Raw genomic sequence first — 20,414 nt, forward strand, 5'->3', positions numbered from 1 at the left:
GGGTAGCGCAGTCGTTAGGCGTCTGCCTTAGGCTCAGGGCATGATCCCGGCGTTCCGGGATCGAGTCCCACATCGGGCTCCTCCTCTGGGAGCCTGCTTCTTCCTCTCCCACTCCCCTTGCTTGTGTTCCGTCTCTTGCTGGCTGTCTATCTCTGTCAAATAAATAAATAAAATCTTAAAACAACAACAACAACAACAAAGTAGTTTGTACTCTCATACATTCAAATAAGAAATAAGGAGAAAGGAGAAATAAGAGGCAAAGGCTGTTACTCCTATTTTTTTGGACGAACAAATAGAAAGATGAAAATGATTTTGCCCAAGTGAGGGACAGAATTAGGATTACAAATCCTATTTCATGAAAATGCCCACTGTTTTCATTTTGTTTTTATTCTGCTGTTACTGTGCATTTGCAAACACTATCTTAGACTTACGCCTTTTCCTCCTCGTGTTTTCTTCAAAATATTGGCCGACATTTGTGTGTGGTAGCTATAAAATAAGCAAATGGGGGCACCTCAGTGGCTCAGTCAGTTGAGTGTCTGCCTTCGGCTCAGGTCATAATCCCAGGACCTTGGGATGGAGCCCTGCATCAGGCTCCCTGCTTGGCAGAAAGCCTGCTGCTCCCTCTCCCTCCACTCCCCTCCGCTTGTGTTCTGTCAAATAAATAGATAAAAGCTTAAAAAAAAAAAAAGTAAATAGTATATATCCACAGAGCAGACACATAACTCATAGCTTTTTGTTTAAACCTTTAATTTCAATTATCGCACATAAACTCTTCAGTCCACTTACTTCCTTCTCCTTACATTAGGAGAATAGAATAAGGTACAGTTTTTAATAAGATACATTGAAAACTGAGTACAGTTTTGTCTTTGAACTTTGTATTTCTTTCTTTTTTTTTTTTGTTGAAGATTTTATTTATTTGACAGAAAGAGGCAGCGAGAGAGGGAACACAAGCAGGGGGAGTGGGAGAGGAAGAAGCAGGCTTCCTGCTGAGCAGGGAGCCCGATGCGGGGCTCGATCCCAGAATGCTGGGATCATGACCTGAGCCAATGGCAGACACTTAACCACTGAGCCACCCAGGCGCCCCTGAACTTTACATTTCTAAACATAGTAGTAGTAGCTCCTTCTTAAATGGGGTTTAAAATTAATTTTATTTCATCCTCTTAGGCATAGCAGTGACTCATGTAGTAAGACTCCAGTGTATTTTGTTCTAGACTTTACGACTGGAACAGAGGTCTAATTTGACAATGCTACTTTTCAGAAGAAGCCATTATTTCCTGTGTGTGTGTGCGTGCGTGTGTGTGTGTGTGTGTGTGTGTGTAGTTACTGTTCAGTAGCTTACACCACTTACATTTGTATTAAGAATAAAGCTTCACTATACAGGAGAATTGAAATTAGATGAATGAAATATTTTTGCCTTTACTATCCTTCAGGTTTGGCAGTTCTCTACCAGTGAACCAATCTTTTCATCCCCGTGTACCTCAGCATCGGAGCAAGAAATATTTTTCTGTTCCCATGATTGCTTTATCTACTGTTGTAATGTGAAAGGTCACCTCCAGTGGAAGTTTGGAACCACCTCCCAGGTGTATGCAACACCGTTTGCTTTCCGTTACCAAGAAGGCAGCAGTGAAATGTTGCTGGCAGCAGCATCTACCGATGGGAAACTGTGGATCTTGGAATCTAAGAGTGGACAACTGCAAAGTGTGTCTGAACTTCCTGGGGAAGTTTTCTCTTCTCCTGTGGTCTGGGAATCAATGCTTATTATTGGATGTAGGAATAATTATGTTTATTGTCTGGATTTGTCAGGTGGCTATCAAATATAATCAGGTTCAGTCCTTGCTGGATTATCTGGGACATCTGAAAATACTCTAGAGCATTTGGATAGTCTTATTTTATACTCAAGATTATATTTTGCCTAAGAAACCTGTCTATTATAGTTTGTTGGAGAATGATCATATTTTATTTCCTGTAGGAGCAGCAAATGCTTTTAAAAGAAATTATAGGACAAAAACATCAATTCATTTAGTATCACTTTCTTTTAATTTTCTTTAATTTCTTTTAATTAGGCTACAGATATTCTACTTCGGGTTTTTTTCTTTTTTTTATAGAAGACTTCTGTGAAAAAGAAGATCAGAATATACCTGGTGGGTTAAAGACTTAGTCCGTGATGTTATGCACCATTTACCTATTTACAGTGAGATTCATAACAAAAGGTTTTCAAAGGTAGGATCTTTTTGTCAAATTAGGTTCCTTATTTAGTATTTTTCAATGAAGAGAATACCAGTATTGAATGATATCTATATATCTGTCTCTTCCTATAGTAGAGTTTAAAGTTGATTTACCCTCTTTTCTTCAATTTTCGATACACAAACCTTGATGAATATTTTTGTACCTCTGTTTCTCAATTTATTAGATTTTGTAGTCGTAGGTCTCTTTTTGTTCACTGGCTTGGTGGAAGGGAACACAACAAAAACCAGGAAGGGAAAAAACCCTATATACTTCTAAGTATCCTGATCTCTCATATGTCCCCCGATGTGGGACTCGAAGCTGGAGCTGCTTCTCCAGTCCCAGAGCACTTTGCTTACAGCTGCATTTGCCTGGCATGAAATTACCCCCAGCGAACTATACCTCCTCCCGGGATCCATGTCCTTTCTGCATCCTCCTCCTCTTGTACCTGGGCTTAGTCCGTGGTTTGCTTTAGCCAGTAGAATGCAGTGGAGGTGACACTATCGTCACTTCTGAGTCTAAGCTTTAAGACCTGACAGCTTCTGCTTTCACGGGATCCCTGAGCTGCCAATAAAAAGTGTGGCGGCCAGACGGAGAAGCATGTGGGAAGGCAGTGGCTCTGGCGCCGCATTATAAAGCCGGAGAAAGGCAGATCACAGGGACAGGTGAAGCCCCACACATTCGGCTCCCGGCATTCCAGCCAGCCCCCAGCTGTTCAGGCTATCCTGGTGCCAGATGTTTAATTCCTCACCCACAGAATCCTGAAAAATAACAAAAATGGCAGCTGTTTTAAGCCACTAAGTTTTAGGGTAGTATGTTAGGGTAGTAACTTTTGGATGGTAGTAGCAAAGATCACTGGGAAGAGAAGTTATGTGTTATTCTTTTCCATGTCACATAAATTACTCAAATAGATAGACAGATGTCTCAGTTTTTGAAATTTCATGATCTCCAGTTCAGATAATAAAGCAGCTTGCTTTTTTTTTTTTTGCTGTGATATTTGGAATTTAGCCACTAGTGGTAGTAGTAACTACTATTTAGGGCATATTGCACCCCAAACACTTGTGCTAAAGCACCTTAAGTAACAAAAATGTTTCCTATTGTTTACCTTCCCTTCATCTCTATAGTCAACTGTGGTATCAATTTCAGTTGTCCAGTAAAGCCCCAAACATCAAACATGCCAGAGTTCTTAGCTGCAAGCTATAGAGGTCAACTTAGGCTATTTTAAACAGAAAAGAATTTTTTTTTTTTTTTTAAGATTTTATTTATTTATTCGACAGAGAGAGAGACAGCCAGCGAGAGAGGGAACACAAGCAGGGGGAGTGGGAGAGGAAGAAGCAGGCTCATAGCGGAGGAGCCTGATGTGGGGCTCGATCCCATAACGCCAGGATCACGCCCCGAGCTGAAGGCAGACGCTTAACCGCTGTGCCACCCAGGCGCCCCATAAACAGAAAAGAATTTTTTAAAGATTTTATTTATTTGAGAGAGAGAGAACATGAGCAGGGGTGAGAGGGAGAGGGAGAAGCAGACTCCCCACTGAACAGGGAGCCCGATGTGGGACTCGATTCTAGGACCCTGAGATCATGACCTGACGTTCAACTGACTGAGCCACCCAGGCGCCCCTAAGCAGGAAAGAATTTTTTAAGAGAATATTGAATAGAGAATTAGGACAAGGGCTAGAGCTCTACAGCCAGGAACAATGAATGCTTGAAATCCCACCATGACTTTGGCCTGGGGAAGACACAAGCTGCTGTCCTTGAAGCTTTAAATGCCAAACCACTAACACCAGACGCTGTTCCCCGCCACTGCCAGACTTCCACACACAGTTGAACTGCGAGATCAATGCAGAGTCTCTTCCAGTTTCAAGTGACACAGGTGCCATGCCCACGAGTACAGCGAAGCACGTGTCAGGCATTCATTTCATCTGTGGCGGTGGGCGGGGAGTGCAGGACCCGTGAGTTGGGAGATTTCCCCAAACCTAGAGAGGGGATTGAGGTACAGACTGGTCGAAAAGAACATCTCTTCTGCCAAGGTTTCGATCAGCGCTTCTCAAATCTTAATGATGTGCGTATTAACCGCCTGCAGCTCTGGCTAAAACAAAATGCACATTCCAGTTGAGAGGCTGAAAGGGGGCTTTGCTAAGCCATTATGCATCCTGAGGCAAAAAGAAAAATCAGTAATATCCCTGTCTTTATTTAAAATTTTGATATTTGTTCACAATGGAATTTGTACTAATTTATTTTTTCTTAAGTAATCTTTAAGCTCAACATGGGTTTGAACTCCGCAATTCTGAGATCACTTCACATCCTCTACCGGACCAGCCAAGTGCCCCAAGTACTAATTTTTATTTAAAAAAAAAATACTGTAATAGAAGAGTATTTATCTTAATCAGTTTTTGGCACCCAAGGTGAGGGCCTCACTCACGTCACTCACCGTGCCCGAGTGTGTGTAGGCCTGTGATTCAGTAGGTCTGGCCTGGGGCCGCAAGCCGCCTTTCCCACCGGCTTCGGCTCCAGCCACCGCTGCGCTTCGGAAGCCCACACGTGGGGTGACGAGGCTGTGTAGTAGTCTTTCCTCTGATGCAGACCATTCGATTCCAATTTAGGATTGAGATAAACATGTTATTTGCCCCTATTCATTACTTTTCTGTACCACACCTAGTAAAAAACACGAGGTAGCACATGAAATGCCTTGAAATTTTTCTTTCTCAACAGAAGTTATGTAAATATGGGCTTGCTTGTCATTAAAATTAGCAAAAACTTCAACTTGAAAAGGAAATTCCATCAGTGCTGAAGATCTTGTAGGTATTTTTTATTGAAAGATCATTTTCCTTCAATAATGGACATTTTACATTAAAACTTTATACAACCAAAAATCTCAAAATAATATTAAAATCACACTAAGATATTTTTCATTGTTGTCTCTACTTAATTTTATTATTGGTAAAAATATTGAAGACACTTGTAACTAGTGTTTCTGCTTTAAAATAAGCAATTAAAACTAAATGTCACAAGAAGAGACAATGAATGCATACTATAATTTGCTGATAACTGGCTAAAATGATAATTTAATAGTAATTAATGTGTAAGAAACAATTGCACTTGAAAAATTAAAAAAGTAAACAAAAAACTCTAGTTATATATATATATATGTTTATGAACAAAGGTTAATCTGTTACCTTTGCCAAAAGAAGTGTATGTTTAAGTTAAGAAAAAAAACCCATATATTTAACATAGCAATAATTCATTAAAAAAAAAAAGTCTTTTCTTTTTACAGAATTTCCCCCATAGCTATTGATCAGAAAAGACTACAACACAACTAAAGCAAAATAACACTTCATTGGTATTTAGTGCAAATTTGGAGTCCTTTTACATGAAATATTAAACGTGTACCCTTTAGAAGTTGCTGGAAGTAAGTGCTGTGACTGTCCCGTCCTCAGTGTACTCTTTTATTTTTGAAGACTTTAATAGAAACTTTGTAACTGAGGTATTTCCCCCTACTTTGTATGTGCTCGGTGGTATGTGAGCCAGGAGCGGTGGACTCCTCTAGGATTCTTCATCGATGACCTGATTGCTTCCCCTGTTCTCCACCCTTACTGTGGTATTATCCAGAGCTGACAGGATGACAGAAAAAGTTCAGAAGAATTACCGTAGCACTATAATGCCAGGGCTCTAGGTAGAAAGATTCCCATTAAAAAGAGTGTTGTGTTAGTAATGAAATCACTGAAAACTAACAAATGCCTACATGTTTGATTTAGAAATGAACGTCAGTGTGGAAAATATGCAGTGGAATATTAATTGCTTCCCACAGGAATAAAAAGAAAAATTAATTACATTGATTAACAGTCGGAAGGTCCAGTATATAGAATATTAAATCCAACTTGCAAGAGTACAACTTTCCGCTTGATCACGCCTGCCAGCTGCTACCATGAGGCTGAGCCATCATTTCCAGAAAGAAAATGCCTTCTATATGGTGAATGATAGCAACAATACATTGCCCGTCAAATGAGCTCCGCATAAAGGAAAATAATGATGGATACTGGTAAGATGTGTTTTTGTAGGAGGAAGAAGGAATGCAATTCCCCTAAGCATTGGGCAAAGGATGTGTACTATTATGGAGTCAGAATCTCAGAAAAGGAGACTATGCCAACACCATGAAATATAAAGTCAGTGTTGGCAATATGTGGATTTGCTGGTAGGTCTATGCTTCATGCTTCTGAATTGCCACGTCCCTTCTTTGGACCACATGTGTGGAAGAGCAAGGCCACTTAACACTCAGATGTTTTTTAAAGGTAGCAAGGTGAATGCTCAAAATTATAAATGCTATTGAACATCTGACTCTAAATATGAATCACTTGATTATGGTAAAGAAACTTTCCACAGAAGTCCTTAGTACAAAGGTTCCAAATCTTGGCTTCCTGTTAAATTTTCCCTAAAGACCTAAGGGAATATTCAGAGACATTCAATGTCCATAGCCTCTCCTATCTTGTAGTAAATGCCTGGTTTGGGGGAATTGATTTTTTTATTTTTCCTTTTACTTCTTTGGGTGAAATGAGCCTTCCCTTCACTTTCAAAAGCTAGATTACCCTGGAAGCAGTATATCCCAGAGTTCTCCTTTGGGATGTATCAGAATTTGAAGAGTTTTGCCAGAATAGACCTTCCTGGCCCGGACTCACAGGATCTAATTCGGAAGGCAGGAGTTGGAGCCAGGACATCTTAAGAACCACTGCACTAAGTGGGGGTTCTCAGAGTTGGAAAGAGAATCTGTAGCTTCCTTTCTTTATGATCCTAAATAAAAATGTTCCCTAGGAGCCACCTGGGCCAAATGTTTAATGTCCTTAAGGAGAGTACTGGTGTGGCAGGACAACAGTGTGGTGGAAGGGTGAATAGATGCACTTTCTGTGTTACGGTTTCAGGTCAGGGAGAATTCAGAAAAGCAGACACGGGCAGAGTTGGTGGCCAGACTGTTAACTTAGGATTCCCAGTTACTCAAGGCATTCAGGAGAATGGGCATCTTGTTTCTGTCTATATGACCCTTTCTTTCGCCATTATTGTAGAAAAGGAAAGAAGCCACCAAACACATGGTAGGGTAAATGTTGTAGATAAAAGAAGTTGGAGAATCAAAAAATTATTACAAAGATTGGCAAAAGTCCTGTTCTAAATGGCGTGTGGGTGTATGTGTGGAAGGGGCATGGTAGGCTCTTGTAAAAAGTTCTTAGTTTGGAGATTTTGCTGCATGTGGTCCCTCGGATGGAATTTTCTCTTGAGAACAAGGAGGAGCTCAAGGCGCCAGGACCTAGGATTGTGCAAATACACTCTTTACAGAGAATGCCACCGATTCAGGTTCTGAACATTATTTTAGAGCCTATGAAACATGCTGCTCTTCCCTAGCGTGGTTTCTTTACCTCATATAAAAAATAAATAACAAGGGCAAGAGAAGAGCCAATAACTGGCAGTAGGAGTAGATAAAAGTCACTCTACTTAATGATCTGTGGACAGTCGCTCCAGGCCTTGGCTTTCCTTTTAGCCAAAGCCAGCCAGGCTGGTTCTGTTGACACGGGGGCAGCATCTGGGGTTGAGAACCTCTTTGTGACTTCTTTCACCAGCGGTGCGGGGGGAGCTGAATCCGAGATCTCCACTGGATTGCGTTTTGAAGGAAAAGGAGAGTAAGTCAGAGCCACATTCTGATGTAGAAGTGCAAGATTCAGAAAGGAAACCCCAGTGAAACACTGGGCATCTTTAGTGGGAATTATTAGGGAAAGAAAGCGATGTGATATTGCATACGGAATCACAGTGCAGTTGGTTTTCAGTTTCTAGAAGCCTAATTTTTTATGTACAGAAGCTATGCCTGCATGATAAGAAATCAAAGGTAAATGCTGTGATTCTAGTTATCCAACCAGTTTCATGAAGAAAAACATCAAACCAGCAGTCTGAATTTATTGAACTGGTAAGGTCAAAAGTTACCCTCTCCACCAAGCAGGCCCGGGGTGCCCCCCACACCCCTCTGAGGTCCCCGGCTCCTGCCAGGTCTCACCACTTTCAGGCTTGTCTCACAATTCTTCTAGACCTTAGAGGCTTCTTAAGGTGAAGAATCTGGGCTTATTATCTCTGAGTCCTATTTAGTGCCTGTGGCAATGGCCTGCACATGAACAGAACTCAGGAAATACTGATGGAAAAGACAAATACTTCAAAACAAAGGTCTGCTTCATTGAGCTGGAGCTACACTGAACTGCATCAACTCTGGAACTTCCACAGAAGTCGGGCAGAGAAAGCTGTGATCTCTGTGGAATTTTATTTTGAAAGAATGATCTGTGACACACCCATATGGCTAGAATCCTGAATTCTTGGGTGTAAGATCAAATGAAATTATGCCCATGGAGGTTCTTGAGAAATTATACAGTGCTCCAAAGTGGTTTTCAAATACAGTTGTTTTCCTCCTCACCAAAACAGTATATAGAGCTTAAAGGGCGAGGCCTCTTTACATTTCCATACCTAAGCTGGCAGGTAACAGCGGCATAACAGCCTAGGTCTCCGGGGCGGGTGCCCTCTAGGGCACAGGTTGCCCAGAAGGGAAAACAGATGCCCTGTTAACCTCTGGGAGGAAGCTTGTTCTGACTCCTATCCATCCTTCAAGTGATCTGTAGCAAGGAAATAGCTGGAAACATTACAGAATCACTTTAACAGAATAAAGAATTTTTTAAAAAAATGTCTTTTATGTATCACGAGTATGAATCCGTGCTGTTAATATAAAGGACTCAGGGGAACACCTTGCTCTCTAAAGCCGCGCTGTCAGAAACTTGCTACGGGAGATCCCGTCAGTGAGCAGAGCCTGGCCCACTTCTCCTGGGGCATCCGAGCCACGTGGTCCCTCATTCAGAGCAGCAGCTCCATTTCCCACCCGGGTGCTGAGCTCCAATAGGGGTTTTCAGATTCAGCCTCCACAGCTTTCACTTCTCAGTGTCACAGGAAACAGGACCGAGTCCACTTTTCAGCTCAGGCTGAAATCAACCCCTTTATATACAATCCCTTCTCTGCTCTGAACCCATCAAAACCCCATTCCGCTTAAATTTTACCTAAACGTTAGGCTTTCCCCCAAATCCTATTATAATCTTGCCTCTTCCTTTCTTGAGAGGATTCTTAGGGTGTCTAGTCTCCCTCGCAGGAGCCAGTGAGCCTCCTGTTGCTGGGGCTGGAGGCGTGGGGCGTGGAGAGGGCTCGTTCAACGTTCAGGAATTTAGCGGACCAGTCGATACCATACTGATAGCTTGAGACTGGCCACGGTGGGAGGGTTTACCCCATGAAAACTGTCCAGTGCTACGAATCAGGTCTCCCCGCTCCCTGAAGGGTGACTGTTAGCCATTTACCATCGCAGCACTGACGGTGGGGAGTCCTTGGAGGGCTTTATCAGATGAGCTTCCTCACAGCGGGCGTGTGGGGTTGTGAGGCAGCCGGGCCCCGAAGGGCCTCGCGTGCTGTGCTTGTGCTCACACTCAAGGACGGAAAGCAGCTGTGAGACGGCGAGCCCGTAACCAGAGTTAACACAGCCGTGGGCCTGCTCTCCCTACCTGTCACGGATGTAGGAAGGGTGTTGGCCTTTTTCAGCTGTTCTCTGCGCTCAAGCCTGGACGCTGCGGTCTCCGGCTTCTTCTCTTCTGGCTGGGCAGGGGGCTTGTGCAGGGACCCCGCTCTGCTGACGCTGCTGCTTCTGGGCTGCAGGCTGACACTGACCTGGGTGGGTGGAGAGTCAGGGGGCGTGTGTTGTCAACCTAAGGACATGGAAAGACTGACCGTGCAAGGCCGTGGGGCCTTCTGCCTGCCAGCCCCCAACCTCTGCTCCTCAAGGAGCAGTTAGACTGCACTTGGGAGCAATGTGGGGCCAACTGTGACCCCCAACCATGGAGCAGCTCAGCTCAAAGGTCTCAAAGAGGGAAAGCCACTTTCCAAGAAGAGGCCCATCGAACAGACTATAAAATCGGGGCCACAGAGCAAGACTCCTGATTTTCCTCCCAACTTCCTGCTCAAATATAATCATTCTCTTCTTTCTTGTGTAACTGCTGTGTGCACGGATCACTGCTTGTCATCACGATTCTACCAAGTCAGATCAACCTGAGAGCATAAGGAAACTAAACAAGATTACTAACTGAAAACACTTCCCTGGTTTAACGGTGCCCAATTTATTGCTCCACCCTAAGTATTCACCACCACTCCCAGCTAGCTTTTTTTTTTTTTTTTTTTTTAAAACCCTTGGGATCCAAAAGAGCCAAACTCAGGGAAGGCAAAGTTAAAGTTGAAGACCTCAGGCTACTCACGTTCTCTTTGGAGAGCTTTTCTGCCTGTTTGGCCTCCCTGGCTTGCTTCTTCTCCTCTCGAGTTGCTTGCTGCTCCCGAAACCCCTTCTGCTTCTGCAGTGCTAACGTTATCCACAGCGGCTGCACAGCTTCAACCTTCTCTGCAAGTTTGGAGCCATCTAAAGAGTGCCTGCTCTGAAGAACCGGCTTTTCTGTGGAAAAAGAGACTGTGATATTGTGATTTATTTTTTAAAAAAGATTTTATTAATCTATTAGAGCACAAGCAGCAGGGAGGAACAGAGGGAGAGGGTGAAGCGGAGTCCCCTGCTGAGCAGAGAGCCCGATTAGGGGCTTGATCCCAGGACCCTGAGATCACAGCCTGAGCCGAAGGCAGATGTTCAACCGACTGAGCCACCCGGGTGCCCCGATATTGTGATTTTGAAGAAATATATATTTGGGGGCACCTGGCTGGCTCAGCTGGTAGAGCATGTGGCTCTTGATCTCTGAGTCATGAGTTCGAGCCCCACACTGGGTGTGGAGATTAAATAAACTTTAAAAAAATTTTAAAGAAATAACGTATTTGGTCTTTGTGCTCATTTCTAGAGCTCAGAGCTCCTAAAACCCTTGGAATTTCCTAAGTGTTGAGAGCATAAGGTGTCTCTTATTCCATTAATGAGACGACTTTGGGACCAACGCTAAGGATGGGGCTGGTTGCCAGAGGAGCCAACCATGTGATTAGAAGGGTTGGATCTTTTGTTCCCACCCCCAACCTCCAGGGAGGGGAGAGGGACTAGAGATCGACTTCAGTCGCCAATGGCTGATGATGTAATCAGTCATGCCCACGTAATGAAGCCTCCATAAAACCCCAAAAGGACGATGTTCAGGGAGTTTCTGCTTGGTGAACACATGGAGATTTGAAGGGAGAGGTGTGTTCTGGGGGCAGAGAAGTTCCATGCCCTTCCCCATACCTTGCCCTTCTGTATCATTTCCACCTGACTGTTCCTGCATTATATCCTTTTATGATAAACTGGTCATCTAGAAAGCAAACTGTTTCTGAGTTCTGTGAGCTGCTCTGGCTAATTAACTGAACCCAAGGAGGGGTTCATGAGAATCTCTGATTTAAGTCGATCAGGTGATGGCCGGAACTTGGGAATGGCATCTGGAGAGGGGACAGTCTTGTGGGACTGAGCCCTAAACCTGTGGGGCCTGATGCCATCTCCAGGTAGACCGCGTCGGAACGGCGTTGCACTGTGGTGTCTGAGGACTGTCTGGTGGTGTGGAGATCTGCCCGCGCAGCCACTGCCCCCCACCATGGAACTGTGATCAGAACCGCGAAGGCAAAAGCAGGTTTGCAGTGAGACCACTCACTTATGTTGATCCCACACCCTCTGCAGCTTGTGACATGAAATACTCAACTGTCCTTTCCTGACGGGAGCTCTGCGCTGATGCCTGACAGGCGTCTCTGGGGGGGCGGTAACGTCTTTGACCAACAGAAACACAGAAGCATTTTCCTTCCCTCCAAATGGAAGTAAAAATAAGATCTCCCGTGTCAGAAAATCTCGGGCTTACAGGGGACTCAGGTTCTTATTTGATTTATTGTTCTTATTTATTGCTTTTTAAACCGCACGCCCAGAACATCCTATGTGGCACTCCAACGGATGAAAGAGATACAAGGGAGGCTGCTCCACCCAGTGAGGCTGCTGGACGCACAGGGCTCTGAAGAACACAGTGGGAAACCGTGATTTGGGGCCACTGCTCTCCTCTGACAGACCCGAGGTCACCTAGCGGTTAGCGCCCAGGCTGAAGTCTGAACCTAGGACTTCTGATTTCCAGTCTGCGCTCTTGGTGGCTGACAACGGGGGCAAACGCGCTTCACAGGTGGTGGGCAGCAGAGGCTGAGTAATTAGACTTTTAAACCAAGCAGCCTTGGGTTTGACCTCATGTCAAGCAAAAGCTACTTGAACTTTCCTAAGGTCTTCTAATCCACAGAGTAGAGATGATAATGGCACATGCCTCATCAGGCTGCCCCGAAGATGAAGAGATCCTGGGCGTCAGAACATTCAGGACAGTGCTTGGCATATAGTAACCGCTTTACAAGTGACCTGTTCTGTTTATGTCTATGAAAATCATCCCCTTCTTTTCCCTTAAGTAAAAATTATGCCCTTTTAGAGATAATCATTCTGGCACTGAATCCTTTACTCTCTCAAAGGAAAAGGGCTCACTATAGTCCTGTTCTTTTGAAATCCACTAGAAGTTTTCACTTTGATGATCCAGAACCTACCAAACAGGGCTCTCAGTCAACTTGACTTTATATTGAGGAGAAAGAACCAAAGTAAAACCAAATTAGGAATTCAAGCACAAAAAAGGGGCAGATTCTGCTTTCCTATACCTTTTAGATCTATAACACTGTACAAAGAGAATTCCTACTTACAATGAGTCTTGGTTGTTATACTCTCCCTAATCATCAAATAAAGATTCAGGTAAGATCTAACACAGTAATGAAAACTGGCACACTTCAGAAGTATTAAAAAAACTGAAAGGTATTTTTAATCTTCAGTTAGCCAAAAAAAATTAAAAATATAGTTGACCTTTGAACAACGTGGGTTTGAACTGCGCAAGTCTACTTCTACGTGGATTTTTAAAAAATAAACAGCACAGTACTGTAAATGAATTATCTCTTTCTTATGGTTTTCTTAATCATTTTTTCTTTTCTCCAGCTTAGTTTATTATATGAATACAGTATTTAATATACAAAATATGAGTTAATTGTCTATATTATCAGTAAGGCTTCCAGTCAGCTGTAGTTAAGTTTTGGGGGAGTCAAAGGTTATACACGGATTTCAGCCATGTGGGAAGGTGGTGTCCCTAACCCCACAATGTTCAAGGGTCAACTGTATTCACCACTTCAAGCATTATGCCTGAGAAGCTTTAGATACATGGGAACTAATTAAATAAATTTTGGGTTTTTTTACTCAAGGGCCGTGTAACACCTGTTTGTAAAAGGTCTGAAAACCAAATTGCCAAGACCCAAATGATTTCCATTTAAAGCTATTACGTAACAGAAAATCCTACACTAAACATTCCATCTGAAGGTCATTAAAACCACTGGCCAGTTTCCTGACAACAATTTTGACTGGTGTTTTTATCACAAGGGTCAAAATACCTTTTAAGTATAATTGCCTGTTTTTTTTAATTTGAAAAGGTAAATCGCTAGCCAGATTTTTATTTCCTTAGAACTGTGGCTTGAATAGCACATTCTGGAATTATGACCAGACGTTAAAAAGGCTGTAACACAGTACGTGTAAGGGCCTAACAGGTCTGGATTGTAGCTGGGGATCAATAAACAGAAAATGTTTGAGGATGTTAAAATAGGGTTCCTCTCCGAATTTCAGCCTAGGTTGTCCAAAGGCCTTCAACAAATAATGGCACCGACTCTCATATCCTGAAGTAAAGTTCTAGATCACTGACTTAGGGCTGGCCCAGACAGCTACCACAAGGTCATAGAAAAATCAGAGTTGAGGTGGAAGAAGCCAGGGTAAAACATTTGTTTAAACCTATTCTCTCTCCTTCTAAACTCAGCGGATGAGGGGAACTACAGGCCATTCACACTCCCTCCTCCATGTTGTGGGGACATGAGCAGCTACAGCCTGGCCTTACAGGCTTTGAACTACTCTCCCGAAGGTAAGTTCTTGGAGAAAGGGCCACTTAATATCTGGTTCATTCGACATCTAAAGAACAAGCACAGGGATTATCATTGTTATTTTAATTCCCACTGGGGTGGATTCAGAGTCAAAGCTCTCATAGTGGCTCAGCCTATGGATTGGTTCTCACTGGCCTCAGCCTCGGGGCTGGAAATCTCTTTCTACAGCAGTGGTCTACAAAATAAAGGGGGTGTGCAAGGCGAGTCACTGGGGCTAAAGGAAGAAAAGGTTAGAATTTCGGATATATTTTTAAATCCAAAAAGAAAAATGAAATCAAGCTCTTCTAATATTTACTATTTAGACTGGCACAGACATCCTCTCTCAGGCCACGTACCAGAAGGCCACACAGAACAGTGTATTTACAGACCCCCGAGGGAAGCTGGAAGCACCAAGTACAGGGAGGGAGAGAACCAGAAACACTACCCTCGCTTGTTTGCTTTCAGCACACTGTGAGGCTACTAGTAATACAAACAGAAGAACCTAGCAGAGCTGACAAGCTCTTTGCCGGCCGCTCTACGAAGGCGGCGCTGTCAAGGAGCCGGCCGAAGAAAATAAAAGGTAGCACCATGATTTGCAACACAGACTTATGTCGGCCGTTGTTTCGGTGAACTTCACCCTAAATGCATGCGGCGCTCCGGGGGTTTTAGCTAATGATGGCACTACAAATGAAACTGGAGATGCAGCCTTAACGTTTACATTCTGATGGGGGTGTTCAGTCCAACACACTGGTCAGCCTGGCCTAGGGTGGGGCGGGAAAATCCCAACGGTCTTTAGACATCCCAGGGCATTGTGGACTTTGTGTTCATGCTTCTTTTCTAGCAAAGAGAAATTCAGTTAGCAGAGCCTGACAGCCCAGAATCTGGATCCTGGGAAAGAAAACGGGGCAGTAACGGTTTTTGGTAGAAAATTATAATAAAGGGACTTCTCTAAGAGAAAGAAGAGTTATTTCTCTGGGGAGAAGCTAAGGAGAGTGATAGAGTCCCCTAGACAGTGAGACGGACTTTGAAGAGATCATAAAAGCTAATGACACCAAAGCTAATGTCAAAACTGAAAATTGGGCTCCAGTTCAAGGTGGCAACATAGAAGGATCCCGAACTCCTCTCCTCCCATGGACACACCCAACATACAGCTACATATGCAACAATTCCCTTTAAAAATGATTCAAAAACTAGCTGAACAACTCCTACACGTTGTGTGAATGAGAAAAACCACACACGGAAGGAGACTGAAACTGAGACACAATCTCACCATAAACCCACTGCCTGTGCAACAACCCACAACTGGGAGGGAACTCACAACTCCTAGCTTCTCCTTGAGGTGAAAGGGTTTGGACTCCACACCTGGTGCCCCAACTTTTAAGACTTTTACCTAAGAGCCAGGCCCCCCAAAACACCTAGCTCTGAAGGCCAACGGGGCTTGCCGGCACGAGTCCCGCCAGGCTGCGGGGAACTAGGGGGCAGCTCTTACCGGGCTTGTGGGACTCACCATGGCGATGCCCCAGGGCCCAGCCCAGAGGGAAACACAAAAACACAAATAGAGCAAAAACTGAAAATGGGCTTCCCGTCAGCAGCACAAACAGAAATTAGGGAGAAATGGTCTGGAAACTGCTGATTTACATGTTGGTCTAAGGCTTGATTAAGGCAAGTAGCCCAACCAGTACTGCTGGGGAACAGCTCTGTTCTCGTGCACCCCAACGATTCAGCAACAGAGCAGGCCTCCGGGCTTCCTGATAAACCTCGGGGAGAACGTCTCTAAGAAACGTGAGCAGCTTCCGGGACTATGACCCGCAGTTACCGCCAGCTCTCCGAAACAGAGAAGAAAAAGTACGGGATGGAGGTTCTCAGGGGCCCCTGAGCCAAGCCGAGAGAGCCCGGCTGGTGGGGAGCGCCACGAGGCAGCGGGGCGGCGTCGCAGGGCCAGGCGGCTGCAGCGGGGTGCAGCCGCGGAGCGTTCTGCAGCCAGCGGCCCGTCCACACGCGGCTCCTCGGGCGGGTGCTGCGGCCGACGGCCCGTCGGCTCCCCGCTCGGCGCCACTGCCCAGCGAGGCCGCCTGGTGCAGAAGCCCGCAGTCCCCAGCGCCCCCGCACGGCCCTCGTAAGCCTCAGGACGTCCTGCCGGGGAGGGCCATCTGCCAGGGGCCACCGGCCGGCGAAGCGCGTCCGTCCGAGAGCACCGGCACGGGCTCCCTGGCTGAGCCGCACGAACGCCGTGAGCGGCCGCGCGTCGCTCAGCCGGCCTCTCCGCAATTCCACGGCAGAACGAGAAACACGCCTGGTGAGGGCTTGCGAGGGGCCTCCCCCGGCGGGAGCCGCTGCCGCTTCGGCCGTGACCCACCCGAGGCGCCGGGCACAGGCCGGGCGATCCCACCGACCCCAACCTACCTTTCTTCCCGGCCTCGGGGGTCGGGGAAGGCTTGTCGGGCCGAGCGGCGGGCAGAGCCGGGGAAGCGGGTTTCCTCTCTGGTTCCACCTCCTCCTCCTCGCTCTTGTGCGCCTTCCTCTGCTCCGGGGGCGGCGGCGACGGCGGCCGGGGGGCACTGCCCTCCTGAGCCTCCCTGCCCGGCTCGCCAGGCTCCGGGTCCGGCTTGCCCGCCCGGCGGGCCAGCAGCTCCACCAGGTAGGGCCTGCTCAGTTTGGAGAGTGGGGACGAGGGGGGGGTCTGACCGGCAGGCTTGGGGGCCAGGGCGGGCTTCGGCGCCAGGGGCGTTTTGCCCGCTGCCTTGTCGTGCTCCGCAGCCGGTGGGGGCCCGGGCGGGGCGGCGGGCGCAGGCTGGGCTCTCTCGGCAGAGTCCTTCCAGGCGGACAGGGCTTGCTTCCTCTCGGGGTGCAGCGACAGGCCGTGCCTGGGGGCCACGCCTTCCGTCTCCCTCTCTCCTTTTGTGCTCCCGGGTGCAGGTGCGCCGCCATCGGCACTGTCCCCGGTGCTGCTGTGCCTTTTCTTCTTCTTCTGTTCTGTCTGTTGGTCGCAGTGGAAGCGCAAGGAGTAGTTGGTCCTTCTCAATTTTATTCCAAAAGGCGAGGCTTTTTCCTCTTGGCCAGGCATCGAGGGGTCTGGCTTTCCTCTACCGCTGGTGGGCTCACTGTCCGAAGTGGTCATGGGCTCTGCATGGGCCACTGCTTTCGGTGGCGGGTAAGCAGGGCTTGGGACAAGGAAAGATGGGAGGTCTTTGGCAAATTTGCACCCCTCTGTGGTGTCTGCCGGCTCTGGTTTCTCTGCACGCCTGGGGAGCTCATTAGTAGCCAGAGGCTGGGGCACTGGCCCGTCGCCGGGTCCCAGCGAGGGTCTTCTTCTAATGCTCTCTGCTTCTGTGTTCTGTTTGGAGGTCTCGGTGCCACCGTCGGAGAATTTCTGCCACGCAGGCATAATAGAGAACTTCGCATTTACTGGGGGGGTCTTCCGGAGGTTCCCGCGGGAATCACAGCGGGCCCTGGGGCTGTGCTCGTCACGGGGCCGAGACTGGTCTCTGTCGCTGCGCTGCTCACCCTCCGCGTTCTTCAGGATCCTGGACCGAATGGAAGCCCATTCGGCTAGTGCGGCCACGCTGCTCGGAGACTCCTGGGGGACCCTGACCTTCCCGCTGCCTGCCCGGGCGTCGACAGGCGCTCGGGGCGGGTTCTCCAGGGCAGGGACATCCACGTGCTTCTTTTCTTCTGACAAGCCCAGGAGAGACTTGCACGCCGTGTCCTTGATCTGGCTCAGGTTGACCGCCGGGCCGCAGAGCTGCGCTCCTGTGACCAGAATGGCTGTGTGGGGGACACTCAGGGAAGAGGGCAGGGTATGGGAGGCCGGGCTGGCTTGGGGGATCTTGGGCGCGTGGGGAGCGGAGGCAAGTGCCGCATCTCTCACGGGTGTCACTGGACTCAAATTGACTTTGGGGAAGAGAATCTGTTTCCCTCCCGATGACACCTGGAAAGTGTACGGCCTGGGCATGCTCTGCCTCTCATCCACTTCCTGCCACCGGAGTTCCTCCCCCTTTCTGTCTTGTTCTGGGGCTGCGGCTTCCTTCTTCTCCCTGCGAGCCGGCGTCTCCTCCACTTGCGCCTCTTGTATCTGGGGAGGCTGCACGCTAGTTTCTGGTCTCTCTTCCGGACGGGCACGACGGCCATGCCGAGGCACATCCCCGCGCTGCCCCTGCTGCTCGCCGGCTGGCTCGGCCTCCTCACCCCGCTTCTCGCAAATCCTGGGTTCCTCGCAGCTTTCTCTTTGCTTCTCGGGCTGCAGGTGCTCTCGTTTCCCAGGTTTCTCCGCAAAGTCAATTTGAAGTGGGCTCCTCAAGCCCCTTTTGTCGTCCGGCTGCTGCCACTTCTCCTCATGCACTCTCGCGGCTTCACGACGCTCCGGACGCTCCGCTTCCTGCCGCTTTCCCAGCTCTGCCCTTCTCTCTGCTTCTGCCTCCGCCTCCCGCCGCTGCTCCTCCTCCCGCCGCCGCTTCTCCTCCCATTCTTGCTGCTCCTCCTTTTCCCGCTGCTGCTGCTTCTCCTCCCGCCGGCGCTGCTCCTCTTCCAAACGCAGCTGCTCCTCCCTTTTCCGCTGCTCCTCCTCCTCCCGCCGGCGCTGCTCCTCTTCCAGCCGCAGCTGCTCCTGCTGCTCCTCCTGCTCCTCCTCCTCCTCCCGCAGCCGCCGCTGCTCCTCCCTTTCCTGCTGCTCCTCCTCCTCCCACCGCTGCTGCTTCTCAGCTTCCTGCCTCCGCTGCTCCTCCAGCTCCTCCTGCCTCCTGAGTTCCTTCAACTCTCTTTCCTCCTGTGATGGCCGAGACTTCTCAGCCTCCTCCGGCCCGCTCCCCACCGCCTGCCCTTCCTGCTGTGCGTGTCGCTGTAGGGGCGGCTGCTCGTGGGCTTCCAGGTGCCTTCCTTCCTCTTGTTCTCTCAGCTCTTGGCCTTGGCCACCTTGCTCTTCCAGTCTCTGGCTCTCCTCTTCCCGCTGCCTCTTTTCTGCCTCCGGCTGTAGGTCTGCCTCCTCTCCCTCCTCGTCCTCTCCTTCCTCCACCAAGAGCTCTTGCCTTCTGTTCTCTTCCCAAAGCCGCCTCTCCAGGGCCTGGAGTCTCTGCTCTTCCAGGCGTCTCCTCTCAGCTGCCTCAGCCTTTTGCCGTTTGCATTTGGCTTCAAGTTCTAGCCAGTATTCTTCTTGGCATCTCTTCTCTTCTTCCAAGTCCAGCAGCTCTGGTTCCTCTTCGTGCCAAATTGGCTTGTCTTCTCTAGAGTGTCCGTTCTGGTCCAGGGACAGCTGACGCGGAAGGCCACCCTGTTCATTTGGTCGATCCTAACATGAGTAAGGAAAAAAAGAATTAGCCTATTCTTTTGGCGCAGGCAACCATTACCCACCCTATTCACAATGTCGGTGGGCCTCTTCATCTCAAAAGAAGGGGCAGCTGTTCCTAAGTAGAGAGCTCGGTAAACCCAGGCCAGCACACCAAGAGTAAATTGCGAGGGTGGAGGAAAACACATCCCCTTCATGTTGACTCAGTAGACCCTTTATTGGTCATTCTTAAATTCCTTTTGCTTAATACAGATGAATCATAGGAGAACCAGTAGAAAAAATGAGATTTGCACTTCATCGATGTGCCCTGAAATCTGTGACTTCGAAGTCCACCCAGCTCAAAACAAAGAGCCTCTGGCTGAGCCATGGTAGGCGAGCTGGGGTCCACCAGCCTCCAGACAGGCAACGTTAGAAAGGGCGATAGAAAGTTAATGGGCCTGCTTGCCCTTGTTCACTGCCACACATTGGGTCCCTGATGAGAGAGACCTCGTTCCTTCTACTGACCCCTCACGGCACCACCTCCCCTGGGTAGAATCGGGGGCCAGCAAGCAACGGTGGCTGCCTGGTCAGCGGGGTATGGGCTCTACATACCCTGGCAAGTCGCCTGTGCTTCTTGGACACCCTCTGGTTTTTTGGCTTAACAGACAATTTGTGCTTCGCGGCACTGTTGTCCAGGCGAGCGATGGCCAGGGGGATGGCATCTAGGTTGACACTTTCGATGGTTCCAGCAGAAGAGAAGTGCCTTTTTGGCCGAGATGGTTTAACTGGAGCCACCTGTATGGAGATCAAACCACACAGTCCCGATCAGAACCACGTGCGAAGAGTCCCAGAGCTACAGGCCCCTTGCTGGATGGAGCCTGCACCTTGCGCGGCCCCACCCAAGGACGGCTTTGAGCAGAGGGGGCTCGCTGGGACAGTGAGACGAGCACGGCTTTGGGAATTAAAAGGGG

General features: G+C 48.0%; 2 protein-coding genes across 12 annotated transcripts in view; one reads left to right on the forward strand and one right to left on the reverse strand.

The window, feature by feature from the left end:
- Positions 1–8,929, forward strand: part of AASDH (aminoadipate-semialdehyde dehydrogenase) — a 39,274-nt gene extending 30,345 nt beyond the window's left edge. For 6 of the 7 annotated variants that reach the window (XM_045816083.2, XM_045816082.2, XM_087864127.1 and 3 more), the window contains one exon: positions 1,431–2,018. In XM_045816083.2, coding sequence (XP_045672039.2) covers positions 1,431–1,820 — 390 coding nt within the window. In that variant the 3' untranslated portion in view covers positions 1,821–2,018. Of the gene's footprint in view, positions 1–1,430; positions 2,019–2,105 lie in introns of those variants that run through there. The other variant, XM_087864125.1, reaches the window with a different exon arrangement.
- CRACD (capping protein inhibiting regulator of actin dynamics) overlaps positions 4,748–20,414 on the reverse strand; it is a 258,801-nt gene continuing 243,134 nt past the window's right edge. For 4 of the 5 annotated variants that reach the window (XM_087864123.1, XM_087864124.1, XM_087864121.1 and 1 more), the window contains 6 exons: positions 20,056–20,238; positions 16,590–19,467; positions 10,529–10,719; positions 9,785–9,947; positions 7,701–7,857; positions 4,748–4,877 (listed from right to left, as the gene is read on the reverse strand). In XM_087864123.1, the coding sequence (XP_087720249.1) occupies positions 4,859–4,877; positions 7,701–7,857; positions 9,785–9,947; positions 10,529–10,719; positions 16,590–19,467; positions 20,056–20,238 (3,591 nt within the window). In that variant the 3' untranslated portion in view covers positions 4,748–4,858. Of the gene's footprint in view, positions 4,878–5,014; positions 7,858–9,784; positions 9,948–10,528; positions 10,720–16,589; positions 19,468–20,055; positions 20,239–20,414 lie in introns of those variants that run through there. The other variant, XM_045816081.2, reaches the window with a different exon arrangement.

This window comes from Ursus americanus, chromosome 8 (assembly GCF_024610735.1).
Source record: "Ursus americanus isolate L20-20 chromosome 8, mUrsAme1.1.p, whole genome shotgun sequence".
NCBI classification, from domain to species: domain Eukaryota; kingdom Metazoa; phylum Chordata; class Mammalia; order Carnivora; family Ursidae; genus Ursus; species Ursus americanus.